Source organism: Schistocerca cancellata, chromosome 1, assembly GCF_023864275.1.
Source record: "Schistocerca cancellata isolate TAMUIC-IGC-003103 chromosome 1, iqSchCanc2.1, whole genome shotgun sequence".
In the NCBI taxonomy this organism is placed as follows: domain Eukaryota; kingdom Metazoa; phylum Arthropoda; class Insecta; order Orthoptera; family Acrididae; genus Schistocerca; species Schistocerca cancellata.
The window spans coordinates 938,914,133-938,933,439 of NC_064626.1; the positions used below are offsets into that span (position 1 = coordinate 938,914,133).

The following is a 19,307-nucleotide window of genomic DNA, read 5'->3' on the forward strand; positions in this document are numbered from 1 at the left end:
GGTTTGATGGTATGGAGTGGGATTATGATTAGTGCACGTACAGCCCTTCATGTCTGTAACGGGGGAACTCTAACAGGTCAGGTGTATTGGGACCTCATTTTGCACCAGTATGTCCACCTTTTCATGGGGTCAGTGGGTCCCACCTTCCTCCTCATGGATGATAATGCGTGGCCCCACTGAGCGACATCATCGAGGAGTACCTTGAAACAGAATATATCAGGTGAATGGAGTGGCCTGCCTGTTCTCCAGACCTAACCCTAAGTGAGCATGTCTTGTATGCTCCCGGTTGATGTATTGCTGCATGTCTTCAAACCCCTACAACACTTCAGCTCAGACAGGCACTGGTGCAAGAATGGGAGGCTATACCCCAGCAGCCGATTGACCACCTGATTCAGAGTATGCCAACCCATTGTGCGGTTTGTGTATGTGTGCAGTGTGATCATATCCCATACTGATGTCGCGGTACATGTGCAGGAGACAGTGGTATTTTGTAGCACATGTGTTTTGGGATGGTTTTCTCAACTTATCACCAATACTGTGGACTTGCAGATCTGTGTCGTGTGTTCCATATGTGCCTATGCTATTAGTGCCAGTTTTGTGTAATGCCACGTTGTGTGGCACCACATTCTGCAACTATTCTTAATTTATGAGCATGAATGTAGTATTTCACCAGTTTGGAAATATTGTAGATCCAGGGCTGATGCGCAGGGCAGTCTGAGTTATAGAGGGGAAGTGGATAGTCTCCACATGAGCAGTGTCTACATTTAGTGATTTTGCTGTTTCCTCTTCATTTACCGTTCTCACTTCAAATGAAAACGGATTTCTGTGGCCAGGTGCTATTAAATGAATTAAAATACATTCACATAATAACGGAGAGCTGAAATATGTTGTTTCAGATTTCACTTCCACCATTCTGACAGTCAAGCATTAATCTGCCTTGCAGAACAATGAAGTTATTTTTGTCGGTTTGCCAAATAAATTTGGCTTTTATTAATCTTTTCCGCTGAGACAGTCAATGTATTTGAAACAGTGTTTAATTCCACACAATTTGCTAGTTTCAACTGTTTGCTGCATTTCAAGTGCACGTTTTCATCTTCTAGCATGTAGGGCATTATCCCATAATGAAGAACCAAACATGAAATAATACAGTATTGGTATTCCAAGAAAATTTACATCCCGAAAAACACACTGAAAAGCTTGATGTTAGGGCGAGGCCTACTTCATTGGGAATCTGGACATACAAATGTGCACTTTAAGTGTACACTGTAACTGTCCACATTTTGGTATTGCTCATGAAATTCTGATGCTCTTGGAGTATGTCTGATGTATTGTTTCTTTTATGACATAATGTAAGATCTTTTAATGTTTTACATGTACAAACATATGGGCTTCCTACGTCGTCATAGCTGCGCAAGCAAGATGGCACCTGTTGTCTGGTGACTGCTGAAACAAACATATTTGTAACAGGTCATGGGAAAATATTGTGAATGGTGGTTTGAAAAGAGTTACTTTCAAAGTAAATTTCCTTTTACACAAGTTGAACTATGCGCAAGAATGTACAGTGAATATCTTAAATCACAGAACACGTGGCTCTCATTTAAAAATCAACTCTTTGATGACGAGCCATTTATGATTTTCAAGCCCAAAAGATGAGACATTTATATGTTATTAAAAATTTTCCTTGCACATTTGTGAGATACATCTTAAAGTGTAACATGTGCAAAAAAGATCAGCATTATATGCGAAAGCTTAGCTTCTCTTGCAGCTTATTAATCTTACAAAACCTAAACCTTAGACCAATATATGCGAAAGCTTTGCTTTCCTCTCCTTGTAGCAACACTATGTATATTAATTTATACCATTAACTTTTGCTGTTTGTGTGTTTGCACTACTCAACAGTGATGTTGCTATTGACTGTCTACATCATGTGTCCTATGCTCTGAATATCTGCTGTCATCAGCTGGTGAGATCACTTGACATGAGCTATGACTGGCTTACAAAAGTAGATTGCAATCTCTATTTCAATGCTTTGGAAAGTAACATGCAGTGTTTGGTGGAATTTCAATTTATACTTTTGTAATACAAAAATGTGCAGTGCACAGGTTGTTGCACATCAAAGATCTTTCCACCACTTGTTTTCCCCTGATTTTCAGTTTCTAAAGTGCTGGGAAATTCTACACCCATGTAGAAAACCATTACTATTCAAAGGATAGATAAGCCTTACAGTTCTGAGATAAAATATACTGTCACTTAACATGGAAAGAGTGTTTTTTCACATTTCACATGGGAGAAAGTGTATTTTTAACAGAAAAATATGGGAATTTTTTCCTTGTCCGCGTATACGCACTGCTACGGATGCCATAATGTGGATTTACCTTTCTTCAATGTGTGTTATAGGATCAACATTTCTCAGTGTGTTCCTTTGTTTCTCCAGAATCCAAACTGATATTGCCTCTGATTAGTTCTAAGAGTTGTTCCATCCCTTTGTAAATTTCTTTCGAAAAGGGCTGGATGAAATGTTAAGGTGGGAGAAGCCTGCTTAAGGTCTAAGAATGCCTTAAAAATCTTCTAGTATTAACACTGTTACATACCCTCTCTACACTTGTGCATAGCATATTAATAGAAGGTATAGTGTTTCATGGAATATCAACTTATAGTTCCTCAGGACGAGCCATGAGAATAATCACAGGACTTACTCACCGAGGAATTGAAATTGTTTTCTGAAGTTGCATCCAGAATTTTGTGTTAACCCTTTCAGACTTGATTTTTTATTCACTTATTAAAAAAATGACATCATTTTTACATTCAGGTGAGTCTCCTGACAACATTTTTCTAAGAAAAACTTTCATATGATCCCCAGTTTTCTAGATATTTAATGTACACAATTGTGTTCATCAGGTCTCGAGCTTCATGTCATACATTACGGAGGTTAACACTATGGATCAAGTATACCACTCTTTATTTCACTTTAAAACAGAAGAAATAATAAAAATAATTTCAAATTACAGTTCTTATTTAAACAACAATGGTCACACCACTGATTTTAAGGTTTTGTATGAAACTGCAAAAAAAAAATTTCTGTCCTTTTGGAGACATAAACGAACTTTACATTTTCTGCACTGAATTCTAGGGCGCCCTGTACATTTTGGAGCTCGTACATCATGCAAAGGCAAATGGTCAATGGAATCAAACTGTATCTCTGTAGCTGGTCATAATTCTCCTCTTTTTCTTGGTATACCTCTCATGTCGGAAACCAGTCCTTCATCAGACATCTTCTTTTCAGTCACTTTCTTCTGGCACAGTATCAATCCATCTGCTACCCTGATACAAAAGGAAAGAAGGTCCATTTGCTTCTTCTTTGGGATAGACAGGTTGTCTGCATCTTGTCTGTGTGCCAACCAACTTTGCGCGATGGCAGAGTCAACAGCATGAAAAATCATACGGAAAGGCCATTTTCGAGATCGGATGAAAACTCTGTAGTAGCTTATCAATTGATCAAATAGTTCCACACCATCCATTGCATAATTATATCTTCTCAATATTTCAGGTCTTTCTACTTCCACATATTTGTGGTGTTTTTTGTCCCAACACTCAACTTCATCCACTGAGCCTTTACCAGCAAAGTTTGAACAAATACAACTGGACAATAGTCTAACCAGTGATTTCTTCTCAGTAACCTCTGGTTTGTTTCATTATTGTTTTATCATCTGAAAAAGGCAAGTTCTTTCCAAATCTGTTTTGACAGACAGTACATGCTGCTTTGATGCCTCGAGATTTCAGAACTTGAAACAGATGATACGGTGAAAAGAAGTTGTCAAAGTGTAATTTATGACCTTTAGCCTACCTTTTGAGAGTGGAACAGAAAATTCTAAACCAACAGCAGGAACTAATCCAAATTTTTTACAGTATGTGGTATTTAGTTCAGTTGTAGCACCTTGATACAAAAAGAAATCATGCAGTGTTCCACTCTTTCACATGAAGACTTTGATTCCCCATGGACTTGGTTTCCCTTTGACATACTGCTTTGCAGAAAACTTCCCAGTAAAAGGAATAATTCCTTCACTGACACATACATTCTCTTCTATAGGAAGTTCACTGCAGCGTTTTCGAATGGCTGAGTAAATTGGCCCGACTTTGTAAAATTTATCTTTATTTTTAGGTGGCTTTTCCAGATTGTTCACCAAGTGTAAATTTGTTCATAATTCTAAAAATCTGTCTCGTGACATGTTTTCCCAAAACACATTTACCTTAAAGCTTGTATGCCAATACATTCATAATCTGGGAAATTTCAAGGTGCCAGTCAATATATGCAAACCAAATAGCATCTCTTGTGCTTGAGGAGTTGTCTGCTTGAATGAGGATTTGCCTCATTGTAATGCATAAATATAAGTATGTGCTGCCATGCTAGTGAACAAGTCATTTGGTAGGCTATATATCATTTGAAGTATTGCATTGGAGAACACGAGAGATTCTTCAAAATTTGGAGCTTTGTATCTTTCTGCCATGGTACTTAGAGGCTTTCGTTTCTATTTTATGGATTCTTTAGGTGTCCCCATTATGTGATCACACAGGTTATTCAATTCTGGGTTGTTTTCATTGCATAAATAGTTCATTTCAGCATCCACAACTTCTCCATCATCTTCAGATATGGTGTCTCTAGACACATCATTCACGCCCACTTTATTTGCTCCAACACGTTTTACTATTTGTGGATCTTGCTTTTCAATAAGTGGTACACTGTCTTCCTCATCTCCACTCAGAATAAAGTCAGAAACGCCACCATTTTCAATTATGTCCATAATAAAGTCCCAGTCTTTCTCCACAGAAAGACATTCCTTATCCATATTTGTAAGTCAGAAGCCAGCAATATAAAATAAAATCATATGTACAAGTCACTTATTCTCCTCCTTGCTGCTGGTACTGAAATTAATGGAAAAATTACCACACATAACTACCATAGCCATGCAAATATAGCTGATACAAATTTCAGGTTATTTTTCTTATTTTACACCATTAAGGACCTGTTGTGCACAAATATGTACATTAATCTTACCTGGTACATAACACAAATATGAATTGAATGAAATTGCTGAAAATTCCACTGAAAGAATGTATAATGTTTCCAAAAGAAGGAAACCACACAAAACATTCATAAACAAAACCTACAATATGACTATTATAGCAATAATGTCGAGTAATGGCTTCCCACAGAGAGAACATCAGAGAGTATATTTTACTATGTGGTTCACAGACTGCTCACAAGAGAGCAGCAGCTGCTGGAGCATGGCTAAAAGAAACATACACAAATGTGCACAGTGGGTTTGGATGCATGTGACATTTATTGTCAGTGAAATATTAGTGAACAAACTTTATGTACACAGTTGTGACCACCAGGCCTGAAAGGGTTAAACAGAAAAATCTATAGCTATTCACAACACACAGTACTTACACAAAGAAATACATAAGCCACCCATGAAAAAAGTGCACTGCATCAGCCAAAAATGGATTTTAGTGTTTGAGGGAATAAAATAAATATAATAGTTCCATGCATTCAAAGAACTTGATTTTTTTTTAAAGATGTATTAGTCATTAACTGTAGAAATTAATTATTTTCACTATTGAAGTTTTGGTCTCAAGCCCATTATCAAGTGGTATAGTACGAAATATTGTTCCTCAGAACATGTCAAATATTTTGAAAAACTATCCAACATGTACACCCACTGTACTGAACTTCTTAAAAATGTTGCTGCCATTAAACAAATCCCAAACAACCACTGTTCTTGTAGACTGTTTATATTGTTGGAAGGCTCAAGATATGATGTGTTTATGTAGGAGGATTTTTAAAGTTTCACATGTGCTGAAGTACAGTCTTTTGTAGCAGAATAGTAATGAAAATAATTTCTACTGTCAGTGGCGAATATAATATCTTTCAAAAAGTTCTGCATGAATTTGAACCCCAGCTGTGAGAAGTTAACTTACAAAATGTCAATTAGCAACAGTTTTCATAATACGGAACACATGAAAGTTCAGGATTAAAAGTATAGCAACTTACGTTCTTAAATAATTTGAAAATAAGTTTTTCTAGAAATATAATTGTGTTCTTCTTTTACTAAGTGATTTGCTATTCCAACTATGTAGCTTCGTATTTTACATAACAATATTTCATTAACTAACCTATAATTGTAAAATTGTTTCAGCTAATATTATCTATGATGAATCCTAAATAATTGGATATGAGATGTAAGGAAGCTGAATTATTACTCTCCATAGACATGGATTGTGGACATTAACTTGTCCTGTCATAGTTGTGTGGGAACAGTTACAAACAATAAAACACTTTAGATCTTGATTGGTAGCACTTACATATGTTTTTGGTACAAATGAAAGTACTCTTCTACTATGCAGCAGTATTTCCAGGATGTAGTAACAATATGAAAAAGATGGATTGCTACACACCACAAATGTGCAATGAAAAAGACTGCTAAACATTTAAGCTTTAGGCAAAAAGTTCTTTTGAAATAAAAAAAATGTGCGCACGCATGCACACTCTTGTGTGTGCGGCCACTGGCTCTGTCCCCTCAGGCCAGACTGACTGTCAGATGTGATCAACAATCTGCTGGGGTCCTCTTCAGTTCAGAAAAGCTGGTGCTGGTAGGAGGCAGTCACATGGTGCAGACTGTGAAGCAGTCATTGAAGTAAACCATGTCATGTTGGGCAGTGTGTTCAGCAACTGAGAGGTCCAGCTGTCTCTCTGCCACAGTCTGGTGGTGGTCATTCATGTGGACAGATATGTCCACATGATGTCCCACATCAACAACAGCACACTGGTTGCAACTTGGTTTGTAGATCACACGGCTGCTTTCACATGTAGCCCTGCCATTGATAGAGTAGGAGCTGCCTGTGATAGAGCTGTAGTAGATGGTAGTGAGTGGATTGCAGGACAGGCCTTAGACTGAAATTACATTCCAAACTTAGTCCTGAAACAGATCTCCTGTGTTTTCTCTCCAGTCACTTACTATAAAGGAACACTCCTCTTGTGACTCAGTACCACCAGGTTGAGAGAAACTGAAACACATTTGCCACCAGGCTTTAGACTACCTCTTATCATGCACTGAAATGAGGAATATTATTGCCACTACTAGTATGGTATCCCACCAGCCAACAAACCTATCCAGCATTTTTGTCCATTCCCACTCCCTTCTGCTCCTAACACCTTGCCTCATGACTCATATCCCTGCAATAGATCTGGATGCAAGGCCTGTCCCATACATCCTTCCACTACCAGTTACTACTGTAGCCCCCACTACTGAGTATGTACTCCAGTTGAACAGCTTCAGCTATTTGAACAGGTTTGTGAGCCTGCAGGAAGCTGCATGGATGTGTTAATGGATTCATTTGTGATTTGTGGAACATTCCCACACCTGTAGCCTGGGTTCTGGCTGTCCACATACTACAGACTCATGTCAAGATTGACAAACTGTGCAAATAGCAGTGGCTGACTGATCATCATCGAGCAGTGAAATTCTGTCACATGTAGCACTTGTGACAGCATGTCTTTGCCAAGCATTGCTACTCTAGCATCATGAAAGAGTTGTCTAGAGGTGCTCTGTTTTCAGTGTTTAGAGTAGATTTTTTCTCTGTCTGAGAGTGATCGATGTACATGTTTGGTGCAGACCTGGTGAGCTGCCTATTCCAGAGCACATTCATCCACGACAAACACGTCCCATCTCATCATCACTTACAACCAGTTACATTTGATTTTGCAGGTTAAAGTAATCATTGCCTATTCCATTGCAAAGGCTGTTATCCCTGTGCTATTGCTGTTTCTTCAACAGGAAAGCATTTTGCTTTTTCAGCAGGACACTGTATGCCCAGGACACTGCATGGCAAATTTATTAGAAAACCTGTCCTGTTTCTTTTGTTGGTCATCCCTTTCCCTCACATTGAAACTGTACACATTACTATTTGCCCACCAATGTAACATTCTCACAATTGTCATCTTTCAAGATTTAGGCAAACAGCTATCATGTAGGAATGGCTTTGGCAGTCTGCTTTGATTGCTTCAGTGCCATAATTACTATATACCCAGTGATAAACTGAGCTAATTACAGATAAATTGTTTCAGAGCCATAATAAAAAAAATTATATAGTATGTCAGGCAATGGGATCCAGGGTAATAACTAAGTACACACTGCAGACAAAGATACTTGAGATTTGGTGCATTGTGCTGTTCCCTAAAGGATATTAGCTCATACTTCTCAGATCCTTGTTCATTGATAAAAATGTTCGGAACTGATGGAAAAAAGGTGCAGATAGTGAAATAAATTGTTAAGTTGTGACTCCTATTTTGTTGCAAAGGCATAACATAGTGCTATTGACATGCCTTCAAATAATGAAATTTCTTATCATCCAAGGCTTTATATTTTGCCAAGATTTTCCCCATTTCAATACCACTTTTTAATAGAATTAGTTTTATGTCCTAATAAATTGGTAGCAGTGAACTTGTGGAGCTGTTTTCCCTTCTAGGTGCATTAAGAAAACTGTAGTGCATCATCATTATTATTATGGTATATTGACTCCAATCTACAGCATTAGACTAGAGATTTTTGTGCTGAATTGGCATTCTCATACATATTTTACTTTAATGATCAGCTAACCTTGCAAATCTGCTTTTCTTGTGCTATTATTTTCTGTTTTTAATGCTCATTTTTTGTGTCCATATGCCAAAAATCCAGGAAGAACCAATTGGCTTATCTTTCTTCTAACTAAAGTTTCTCTCTTTCAGATTGTAACAACTCTTTAACAATTGTTGGCGATGAATTATCAGTTGTAACTCTTCCTCAGTATTCACCTTGTGGAGTGGAATCAGCTTGTGAATGGAATATCTATCTGAAGAAAATGGAAAGGAAGGTATTTTCCGCAACAGTAACGTTTCAAGGCACCGCAGTGCAACACATTCTCTGCTGTAAAGTGAAACTTGGTGAAAAGTTTATTCAAAATGTTAAGCTGAATGAGAATGAGGAATTACACAGTATGCAGCAATTTGGGCAGTTCTCTTGTAGATATTTAGTTTATTGTATTTGTGCTGAAAACTACTGCTAGTTGGAACTGATCAAATATCAGATTTTTCTTCTAAAGCTGTTGTTTTCAAAGGAAAACTAGTTTAACTAACATTCTTCATAAAATGTTTGTTGTAGATTAGGATATAACAGAAGTATTTAAGGAACTGTGTGAAAAATTTTAATCATTTTGTGAAAACTTGAACATGAATACAATGTTCAATTATGTGTGGATTTTAACTTACCTGGTGCTTGAAGTTGCTATTAATCTAGTGCAGTGAATGCACACTAAAAACTTCCTTGCAGAAAACTAAGTTGCTTTAGTCATCATCAAAACTCATAAATTTTCCTGAGATAGACAAACAATGGAAAATCTACAATGAAATGACACTATTAAGGAAAGGATAGATTGCTACTTGCCATATAGTGAAGAAATTAAGTTGCAGACAGGCTCAACAAAGAGACTACTAACCCACAGCTCTCTGTCTCTGTCTCTGTCTCTGTCTCTGTGTGTGTGTGTGTGTGTGTGTGTGTGTGTGTGTGTGTGTGTGTGTGTGTGTGTGTGTGTGTCCAGTCAAAATAGAAGCAACAACTGAATTTCACTGTGTTGGAACCTCTCCACTTTCAGTGCTGCTGCCACATGGATTCTGTATTCTCTGCCACATACTTGCTTGCATTCACTGTAGCTGTATGGTGTAAAAGTATGCGGGCTCCTTTACCATATTACCTTTACCATACTGCCTTACATGAAAGTGTTGTCACTGAGTTTAAACAGTCCAAAGTGCATGGATAAAATTTCCCAGTAAATATGACAGATGTTTCATATCAAAAAACCCTTTTTTTTTGGCAGTGCTGTTTGTTACATGTGTGGTGGTGATCCTGCAAAATGTTTCAGCTTTCTTAATATACCTTACATACATTGCTAGCTGTGTATCCTTTCAGTAAATATTCATGAAAATATTTTAACTTCCCAGATGTTTGTTAACCTAATAACTGAATTTTGTTGGTGCATTAGCAATGTAAGAAATTTGTTCTACTATAAACATCTTTCCCTCTCTCTTTGCCATCAACTGCAATTTTAATAAAATTGTAAAATATCATCAGTATGTTCACTAACAGTGATTTAAAAAGAAATTAAGACTGCTTTGATACTTACTAATTTCATAAACTCACTTTCTGTATTTTGTTTGTTTTATCAGTTTCTTATTTTCCTCTCATTTTCCCCAATTTTTTTCTCTTTCACTTGTATTTCATCCTTCATGTTGCATTTTACTGTATTTAATGTGTAGCTTCATCATTTGATAGCAGCTTACAGCAGCTTCTGATTTATACATTCTAAAACAAATAATTTAATTCAGTTGAAATAAAAAATGTTAATAACTGTTTCAATTCTGCCTGTCTGCAACTTGATGTGTCTTCTTTATGGTAAGTAGCAATCTGGCTTTCCCTACATTGTTGATGTTCCTACCTCGAGTTTCCATTCGTTGATCTTTGTCAAATGGGTTTCTTCCATCCTACAACCCTGTGACATTTTCCTTTGCTACTCTTCTCTGTGCCCATTCTTTGTCTCCTTTTCTGTGTTTATTCACCACCTTCCAAAACCACTTCTACTTCTGAGCTACACTGTATCAAAGTTTGTCTGCGCACAACACAGACTTTGTGACTATGTAGATTGTTGTTGCAGTGTCTAATGGTCCAAATTTTTTCCCTCCGATAGTTGTGTGTTTTCTATTGATCCAACTTCATCCATCGTCCTGATGTACTTGAGCATTTTGTTTACCACACCTGTCCATGCTGCATGAACTTCCAATCCTCGACCTCATCGTTCCTTTTCACCCACATTTCTGCACGTTTTTGACATATCTGTGTGTATTTTTACATGGTTTCATGAATGTGTGCGTATTGTTGCATATCTGCACATGTTTTTGCGTGTCTGTGCACTTATACAGCTCCTCTCTTAACCATTAACACCTATTTTGCCCAGTGCTGCATCATTCTATTTACTTGACGCCATTCCTGCTACAATGGACACTTGCTTCATCTTTCTGCACCAGTTCAGAAAAAATACCTCTTTCCCTGGCTAAAACCTAGTCCCACATACTGTTTCTCAAATGTTGCCTAAACTATGGAATCCCTCCAAACAGCCTAACTTTAAAAATTTCTGGATCCCACGCCTCCTATCACAATGCACTTCAACCTTCCAGATTCCACCAGTCCCTGGACTTCACAAACCCGGTACTGCAAAAACATCTCCATGGCACAGGCATCCCAGAACCACCTCTTCTCCCTCTAAAAGATACTGGTACTCTGCAATCCCTACTCTATACATCACATCTCTGAAATTGTATCCCTTGCTCTCCAGCACCTGGAGGAGCATTCAAGCCACTAGCTCGGTAAGTCATCAAACTTGCTGATATCCTACTACCTCCCTAGGGCACCACAACCCAGCCCCTATCATACCTAGTGTTCCTCCTTGTTGACCCCTTGTAGCAGCTAAACCCTGCGTAGCTGACCTTCCCAACTTGCCACATCTCCAAAACTCCCAACCAACTCTCCATCAAATCCAGAGCCCAAACATTCCCTTAACACTGTTGTTAACCCTTCTGCCAAAACCCTCAGCTTCACAGAAGTTTGGCTTATTCAAAGGATTCACCTTTAGCCCTACACCCAAATTCAACCATGCTGGGCTAGCCCCTCCCATCTAACCACCTGCTGGTCACCTTCCAGGAATTCTGTACCTCCAACTTAGCCTCACCATCCATCCCCAGGGCCCTTCCTCAGAATATCAAGCTTTCAGTAGAAGAAAGAACAGCCATACACAACCTCAAAACAAATCTTGACTTAATCATTCTACTTGCAGACAAAGGCTCCACCTTTGTTGTCATGAACTGCAGAAGGCCTTCACCAATTATGACTCCTCCATCTATAAACCCATATCAAAATGATCCCATCCCAGAAGTACAACAAACTCTGATCCCTGTTTAAAGACTTAGGTCCTTCCCAGAACCTCACCTGAATCTTTCCTGCCTCACCCCTATGAATACTGCACACCCACCTTTTACATGCTCCCCAAAATCCACAACTCCAACAATCCTAGATGTGCCATTGTGGCTGGTTATTATGCCCCCCACTGAAAGAATTTCAGCCCTCGTTGACACACACATCCAACCAGTTGCCTGTAATCTAGCCTCCCATTTCAAGGACATCAACCACTTCCTTCACTGACTCCCTACCATCCCTACCCCTTTACCTCATGGATTCCTACTCATCACTGTTGATACCACCTCCCTATACAACATCCCTCCTGCCCATGGTCTTACCACTATTGAACACTACCTTTCCCAATGTCCTTCATACTGCCAGCCCGGTACCTCATTCCCCACAGACGTTACTAACTTTAGGATAAAAAACTACTTTTCATTTGAAGGGATAGCATATAAACAAATCTGTGGTACTGCCATGAGACCCACATGGCATCATTCTATACAGACATTTTTATGAGCCAAGTATAGGAGACCTTCCTAGCCTCTCAAAACAACAGACCCCTAATCTGGTTCAGGTTCACTGATGATATCTTCATGATCTAGACTAAGAGCCAAGATACCCTCTATTTGTTCCTTCGCAACCTCAATACCTTCTCTCCCATCTGCTTCATGTGGTCCTCCTCGACAGTGTGCCACCTTCCTTGGCTCCATCTGGACCTCTGTCCACATTAAATCCAACCAACCACCAACAGCACCTGCATTTCGACAGCTGTCGTCTCTTTCACTCCAAAAATGCTGCCCATAGAACCTGCCAACCCAGGGATGGTGTATCTGCTGTGACCAAACTCCCTTTCACAGTCTGGTACTAACTCCCAGACTGAGTCTGGAAACAGATCTCCTGTGCTATTTCCCCCTCACAACTCCAATCCTCAGACATCCCTCAAGAACCAGCCACAAAGTAGTGTGACAAAGAGCAAAGTTGAGCACCCTGTGCCACAACATGCAGCTGAACATCACACACCTGATTTCAATGGCTGCTTCATTACCTGAGCCATCTGGATCTTGCCCTCCACCACCAGCTTTCCTGAACTGCTCCGATGGGAATTACCCTTAAAACACATTCTCTGGTACCATAATTATCCTGGCCTGAACCTATGGCAGCATACTGTCCCCATACCCTCCATCCAACAATTTCCACCCTGTCTGTCTTATCATCTCCTCCCCACTCATCTTCCACCCTGTTTATGTGCAGCCATCTGCCAATGCATCTGTTGGCTTTCCCCACTCTTTTCCACAGCATTCGCCTCTCTCCCCCCACACATTCACTACTAGCCCTTCATTGTGTGTGTGTGTGTGTGTGTGTGTGTGTGTGTGTGTGTGTGTGTGTGTGTGTGTGTATTACTGATGAAGGCTATGTCCGAAAGCTTTATGTAAGTTCTTTAAATGTGCCTGTCTTACACTCTCACTTCATGTATGTATGGATGGAGTTTGAGTGGCATGGGTTATAGGTAATGAAGAACAGGAACTACTGAAGGTTGAGGCTGGGGAGGGGGATTCTGGAAATGGAGGATATTTTAAAAGGAGTGTTGCCAACTGGACAGTTCAGAGAAGCTGGTGTTGTGGGAAGAATCCTAATGGCACAGTCATTTAAGTCAAGCATATAGGGTTTGCTGGTATTCTTTGCAAGTTGGTGGCCCAGCTGTCACTTGACCATTTTGGTGGTCACTGCTCCAACCCCTATGCAGCATTCTACTTGGGCATGGCCACACTAACAAAGTATGTTGGTAGACCACATGGCTGCTTTCACAGTTGGCCCTGCACTTGCTGTATTAGATGATGCCTGTGACAGAACTGTTTTAAGTGGTAGTAGGATGTATGGGACTAGTTCGGCATTTCTGTATGTTGTAGGGATATGAGCCATGGGACAAGGAGTTGGGAGCAGGGGTGGAATAGGAACAGACAAGGATATTGTGTAGGTTGGATGGATGGTAGTATAACACTGTGGAGGTGGTAGGGAGGATAGTGATCCAGGGGCATTAATAGTAGTGATTCAGCTGCTCCAGTCTTGGATGGTAGTCAAGAGAAAAGCCTCCTCTGTGCCCAGTCAGTAGGTGACTGGGGAGACAAGATACGAGGATTTGGGGCAATCTACTTCTGGACAAGGTGGTGAGAGTAATTTTGGTCTGTGAAGGCCTGTGACTCACTTGGCATGTTTGGAAGGGAACTGCTTATCACTACAGATGCCCAAACCATGGGTGACTAGGCTGTTTGGAAGGGGCTTCATGATGTGAAATTGGTTGGAAATGTTGGTGGGGGTACTGTTGGTGGGGGTACTGTTGGTGGGGGTACTGTTGGTGGGGGTACTGTTGTAGCCATCCTTGAGGTGGTAAAAACAGAGGAGGGTGGCTTATTAAGCTGAGAAAGAAGAGGTGAATCAAATGTTGGAGAAGGTGTTGAAGTTCTGCAGGAATGTAGATAGGGTCTCATAAGCTTTGGTCCAGTCACGAAGATACCAGTGAATCTGAAACAGGTGAGAAGTTTGGGCTTCTGCATAATTAGGAAGGGTTCTCTAGACTTCCCAAGAACAGGCTGGCATAGGATGGAGCTGTTTGGGCACTCATTGCAGTATCAAAGATTTATTTGTAGATAATGTCTTCAAAGTAGAAGTAATTGTGGATGGGTAATTTGTTGGTCATGGTGATCATTAAAGAAGTTGGAGGTTTGAAGTCTGTTGAGTGTTTGGAAAGGTAGTGTTCTACAGCAGCAAGGCCATGATCATTGAGGATGGCAGGATAAAGGTAGGTAGCACTGACAGTGAGAAGTAGGGTGCTGGATGAGAGAGAACTATGGAGAGTCAATGGGGGTATTGATTGGTGTCAATTATATAGGAGGGTAGGTTATAAGTACTAGGCACAGTAACCAGGTGCAATGGGGTGCCATGGGTGGTTGGATTTATTTACACCAGGAAGGATGTAGGGAGTAGTGGTGGTGAGCAGGAGGAGAAGTCCCCCCTGCGGGTCCGGGGATTAGAATAGGCCCGAGGTATTCCTGCCTGTCGTAAGAGGCGACTAAAAGGAGTCCATCCCCCTCACGGGGGTAGTTAGCGCCTGCGTCCGGAGACGGACGATCTTCACGACCTATAATCGTGGTCTTTTTGGTTTTAAACTTCTCGTTTCTTCCTTCCTTTTGTTGGTCCCTTTCTTTGCTCTTCTCCACCTCACTGTCTTCCTTACTCTTTCCCTTGACTTCTCCTTGCCTTCTCATTGCCTTTTTCTCCTTGCCTTCTCATTGCCTTTTTCTCCTTGCCTTCTCATTGCCTTTTTCTCCTTGCCTTCTCATTGCCTTTTTCTCCTTGCCTTCTCATTGCCTTTTTCTCCTTGCCTTCTCATTGCCTTTTTCTCCTTGCCTTCTCATTGCCTTTTTCTCCTTGCCTTCTCATTGCCTTTTTCTCCTTGCCTTCTCATTGCCTTTTTCTCCTTGCCTTCTCATTGCCTTTTTCTCCTTGCCTTCTCATTGCCTTCTTCTCCTTGCCTTCTCTGGTCTCCGCCTCGGCGTTTGAGACAGTCTGTCCTCTTTCTCCCTCTCTCTCTTCTTTTTCCTCTTCTTCCTTCCTCCCTGTGCGTGTCTGAAGGCCGACCCACGCGTTCGCACGCGTAGCCGGTGACGGGGTAACGCGTAAGTCCCCGCCCTGGGTAGACATGTAAGGCACGCGCGTACCCCCTGGTAAAGGCCAGGCCCGGGGAGGGGTGATTGCCTGAGCTGATACCTTCTGACCATGCCGATTGGTCCCTCCGTCTGTTTCTCGGGAGGTGTGACCTGAGGTGTAAACATTCACCTAAGGCGGGAGTGCCCTCTGAGAGGGTCCCCACAAGGAAGGAGCGCGCCATCGGAGACGCTGGCAATCATGGGGGATTCCTCCGCAATGGATTCTACTCCATCGCTTTCGACTTCGACCCAAAAACGGAAACGTGACCAGCCAACAGTGACAAAAGTACTACCGCCTGCCCCACAGTTCCTCGTAGTTTCTCGCACTGAGGACGGAAAGGATTTTTCCTCTGTCAACCCTTTTGTTATTCAGAAGGGCGTTGATGCCATAGCCGGATCTGTCAAATCTTGTACCAGGTTGCGTAACGGCACCTTATTACTAGAAACTGAGAATGCCTTTCAGGCACAAAAACTGCTTCGGGCCACCCTCCTGTACACGTTCCCTGTCCGGGTGGAGGCCCACCGAACTTTGAATTCGTCTCGTGGTGTAGTGTATACTAGCTCCCTCGACGGATTGACTGACGAGGAGCTTCAATCTTTCCTCGCTGAGCAGGGCGTGACGGCTGTCCATCGGGTCATGAAAAAGGTCAACAACGACCTTGTACCGACCCGGACACTCTTCTTGACCTTCGATAGTGTTAAGCTGCCATCGCGCATCAAGGCGGGCTACGAGGTTATTTCTGTTCGCCCCTATGTCCCGACACCTACGCGCTGCTACCAGTGTCAGCGTTTCAATCACACTCGACAGTCTTGTTCCAATGCGGCTAAATGTGTCACTTGTGGCAGGGATGCCCATGAGGGTGACTGTCCACCTCCGTCTCCTCATTGTGTGAACTGTCAGGGTGACCATGCCGCATCCTCCCGCGACTGTCCTGTCTATAAGGACGAACGTTGCATCCAAGAAATTCGTGTCAAAGAGAAAGTGTCCACCTCGGCTGCTCGCAAGTTATTGGCTAGTAGGAAGCCCACGCTGCTCCCAGCGGGGAAATATAGTACTGTCCTCGCCTCTCCTCGGACTACCCGGGAGGTCGCAACCCAGACATGCGATCTGACCTTCAGCACCACGGTCGTCCGTTCGGCCAGTGCTAAGATCGCGCGGTCGACGTCTCCTCTTCCTCCCATCACACCACAGACACCAGCCACTTCCTCAGCTTCTGCTAAGTCGAAGACACCGAAGTCAGATGCACGGTCCTTCAAGAAGGAACCATCCCGTGCAGACTTCCTCCGTCCCTCGACCTCCCAGCCTTCGACCGATACTTCCACCAAACGTCCTTCCAAAAAGGCGCATAGGAAGCACAGTTCTCCTTCCCCGCCACGGCGCATCTCTTCTCCTGCGCCACCCAGCGGTTGCCGCCCCAGGCCGTCATCCGTTTCGCCTGGCCGCACCGCCGGTAGCCGTACATCTGGCCGTTCACCGGCGGAGGAAGCTCCCCCTCCCGGCCATCCTCCCGAGATGGCCGATGACCCTATAGACCCCATGGACGATGACTGTCCGCCTACTGATAGCGGCGGCAGTGCTCGCTCGAAGCCAGGCCCTAAGCGGCCTTCGAGGTGACCCCTTCTCTCATCTTCCTTTTCTTACGATGGCACTTATTCACTGGAATATTCGCAGCATTCGCTCCAACCGAGAGGACTTGAAGTTGCTGCTCCGCTTGCATCGTCCGCTCGTCGTAGCCCTCCAGGAAACGAAGCTACGCCCATGCGATCACATTGCCTTGGCACACTACACCTCTGTGCGTTTTGACCTACCCCCTATGGTAGGTATCCCAGCTCATGGAGGGGTTATGTTGCTGGTCCGGGATGATATTTACTACGATCCCATCACGTTGCACACCGGCCTGCAGGCAGTTGCCATCCGCATTACTCTCCCCACTTTTACGTTTTCCTTTTGTACCGTTTACACTCCATCGTCATCTGCCGTTACCAGGGCAGACATGATGCAACTTATTGCTCAGCTACCTGCACCGTTTTTGTTAACTGGAGACTTCAATGCCCACCATCCCCTTTGGGGTTCTCCAGCCTCCTGCCCGAGGGGCTCCTTGTTAGCAGACCTTTTCAACCAGCTCAATCTTGTCTGCCTTAATACTGGCGCCCCTACTTTTCTTTCGGACACATCTCATACCTATTCCCATTTAGACCTCTCTATATGTACTCCCCAACTTGCACGCCGGTTTGAGTGGTATGCACTTGCTGATACATATTCGAGCGACCACTTCCCGTGTGTTATCCATCTCCTGCAGCATACTCCCTCTCCGTGCTCCTCTAGTTGGACCATCTCCAAGGCAGACTGGGGGCTCTTTTCTTCCAGGGCGACCTTTCAGGATCAAACCTTCACAAGCTGCGATCGTCAGGTCGCACACCTCACGGAAGTCATTCTCGCTGCTGCTGAATATTCCATCCCTCACCCTACTTCTTCTCCACGTCGTGTACCGGTCCCCTGGTGGACTGCAGCATGTAGAGACGCTTTACGTGCTCGTCGACGTGCTTTACGCACCTTTAAACGCCACCCTACAGTGGCGAATTCTATTAATTATAAACGTTTACGTGCTCAGTGTCGTCGTATTATTAACGAAAGCAAGAAAGCCAGCTGGGCTGCTTTCACAAGCACCTTCAACAGTTTTACTCCTTCTTCTGTTGTCTGGGGTAGCCTGCGCCGGCTATCTGGCACTAAGGTCCACTCCCCAGTTTCTGGCTTGAAGGTCGCGAATGAAGTCCTTGTGGCCCCTGAGGCTGTCTCCAATGCCTTCGGCCGCTTTTTCGCCGAGGTTTCGAGCTCCGCTCATTACCACCCTGCCTTCCTCCCCCGCAAACAGGCAGAGGAGGCTAGGCCACCTGACTTTTGCTCCTCGAATTGTGAAAGTTATAATGCCCCATTCACCATGCGGGAACTCGAAACCGCACTTGGCCGATCACGGTCCTCCGCTCCAGGGCCTGATTCTATTCATATTCAGATGCTGAAGAACCTTTCTCCTGCGGGTAAAGGTTTTCTTCTTCGTACATACAATCGCATCTGGATTGAGGGACATGTTCCCGCATGCTGGCGCGAGTCTATTGTTGTCCCGATTCCTAAGCCGGGGAAGGACAAGCACTTGCCTTCCAGTTATCGACCTATCTCACTTACCAGCTGTGTCTGTAAAGTGATGGAGCGAATGGTTAACTCTCGATTGGTTTGGCTGCTTGAGTCTCGACGCCTACTTACAAATGTACAATGTGGATTTCGTAGGCGCCGCTCTGCTGTTGACCATCTGGTTACCTTGTCGACCTTCATTATGAATAACTTCTTGCGGAAGCGCCCGACCGCGGCTGTGTTCTTTGATTTGGAGAAGGCTTACGACACCTGTTGGAGGGCGGGCATTCTCCGCACCATGCATACATGGGGCCTTCGCGGTCGCCTCCCTCTTTTTATTCGTTCCTTTTTAATGGATCGACAGTTCAGGGTACGTGTGGGTTCTGTCCTGTCCGACACCTTTCGCCAGGAGAATGGGGTGCCACGGGGCTC

At 42.8% G+C, this 19,307-nt stretch overlaps 1 protein-coding gene across 2 annotated transcripts in view; it reads left to right on the forward strand.

Annotated features, from left to right (window-relative positions):
- LOC126162696 (uncharacterized) overlaps positions 1–19,307 on the forward strand; it is a 173,419-nt gene that overhangs the window by 106,570 nt on the left and 47,542 nt on the right. For both annotated transcript variants that reach the window (XM_049919353.1, XM_049919359.1), the window contains exon 4: positions 8,786–8,910. In XM_049919353.1, the coding sequence (XP_049775310.1) occupies positions 8,786–8,910 (125 nt within the window). The remainder of the gene's footprint in view (positions 1–8,785; positions 8,911–19,307) is intronic.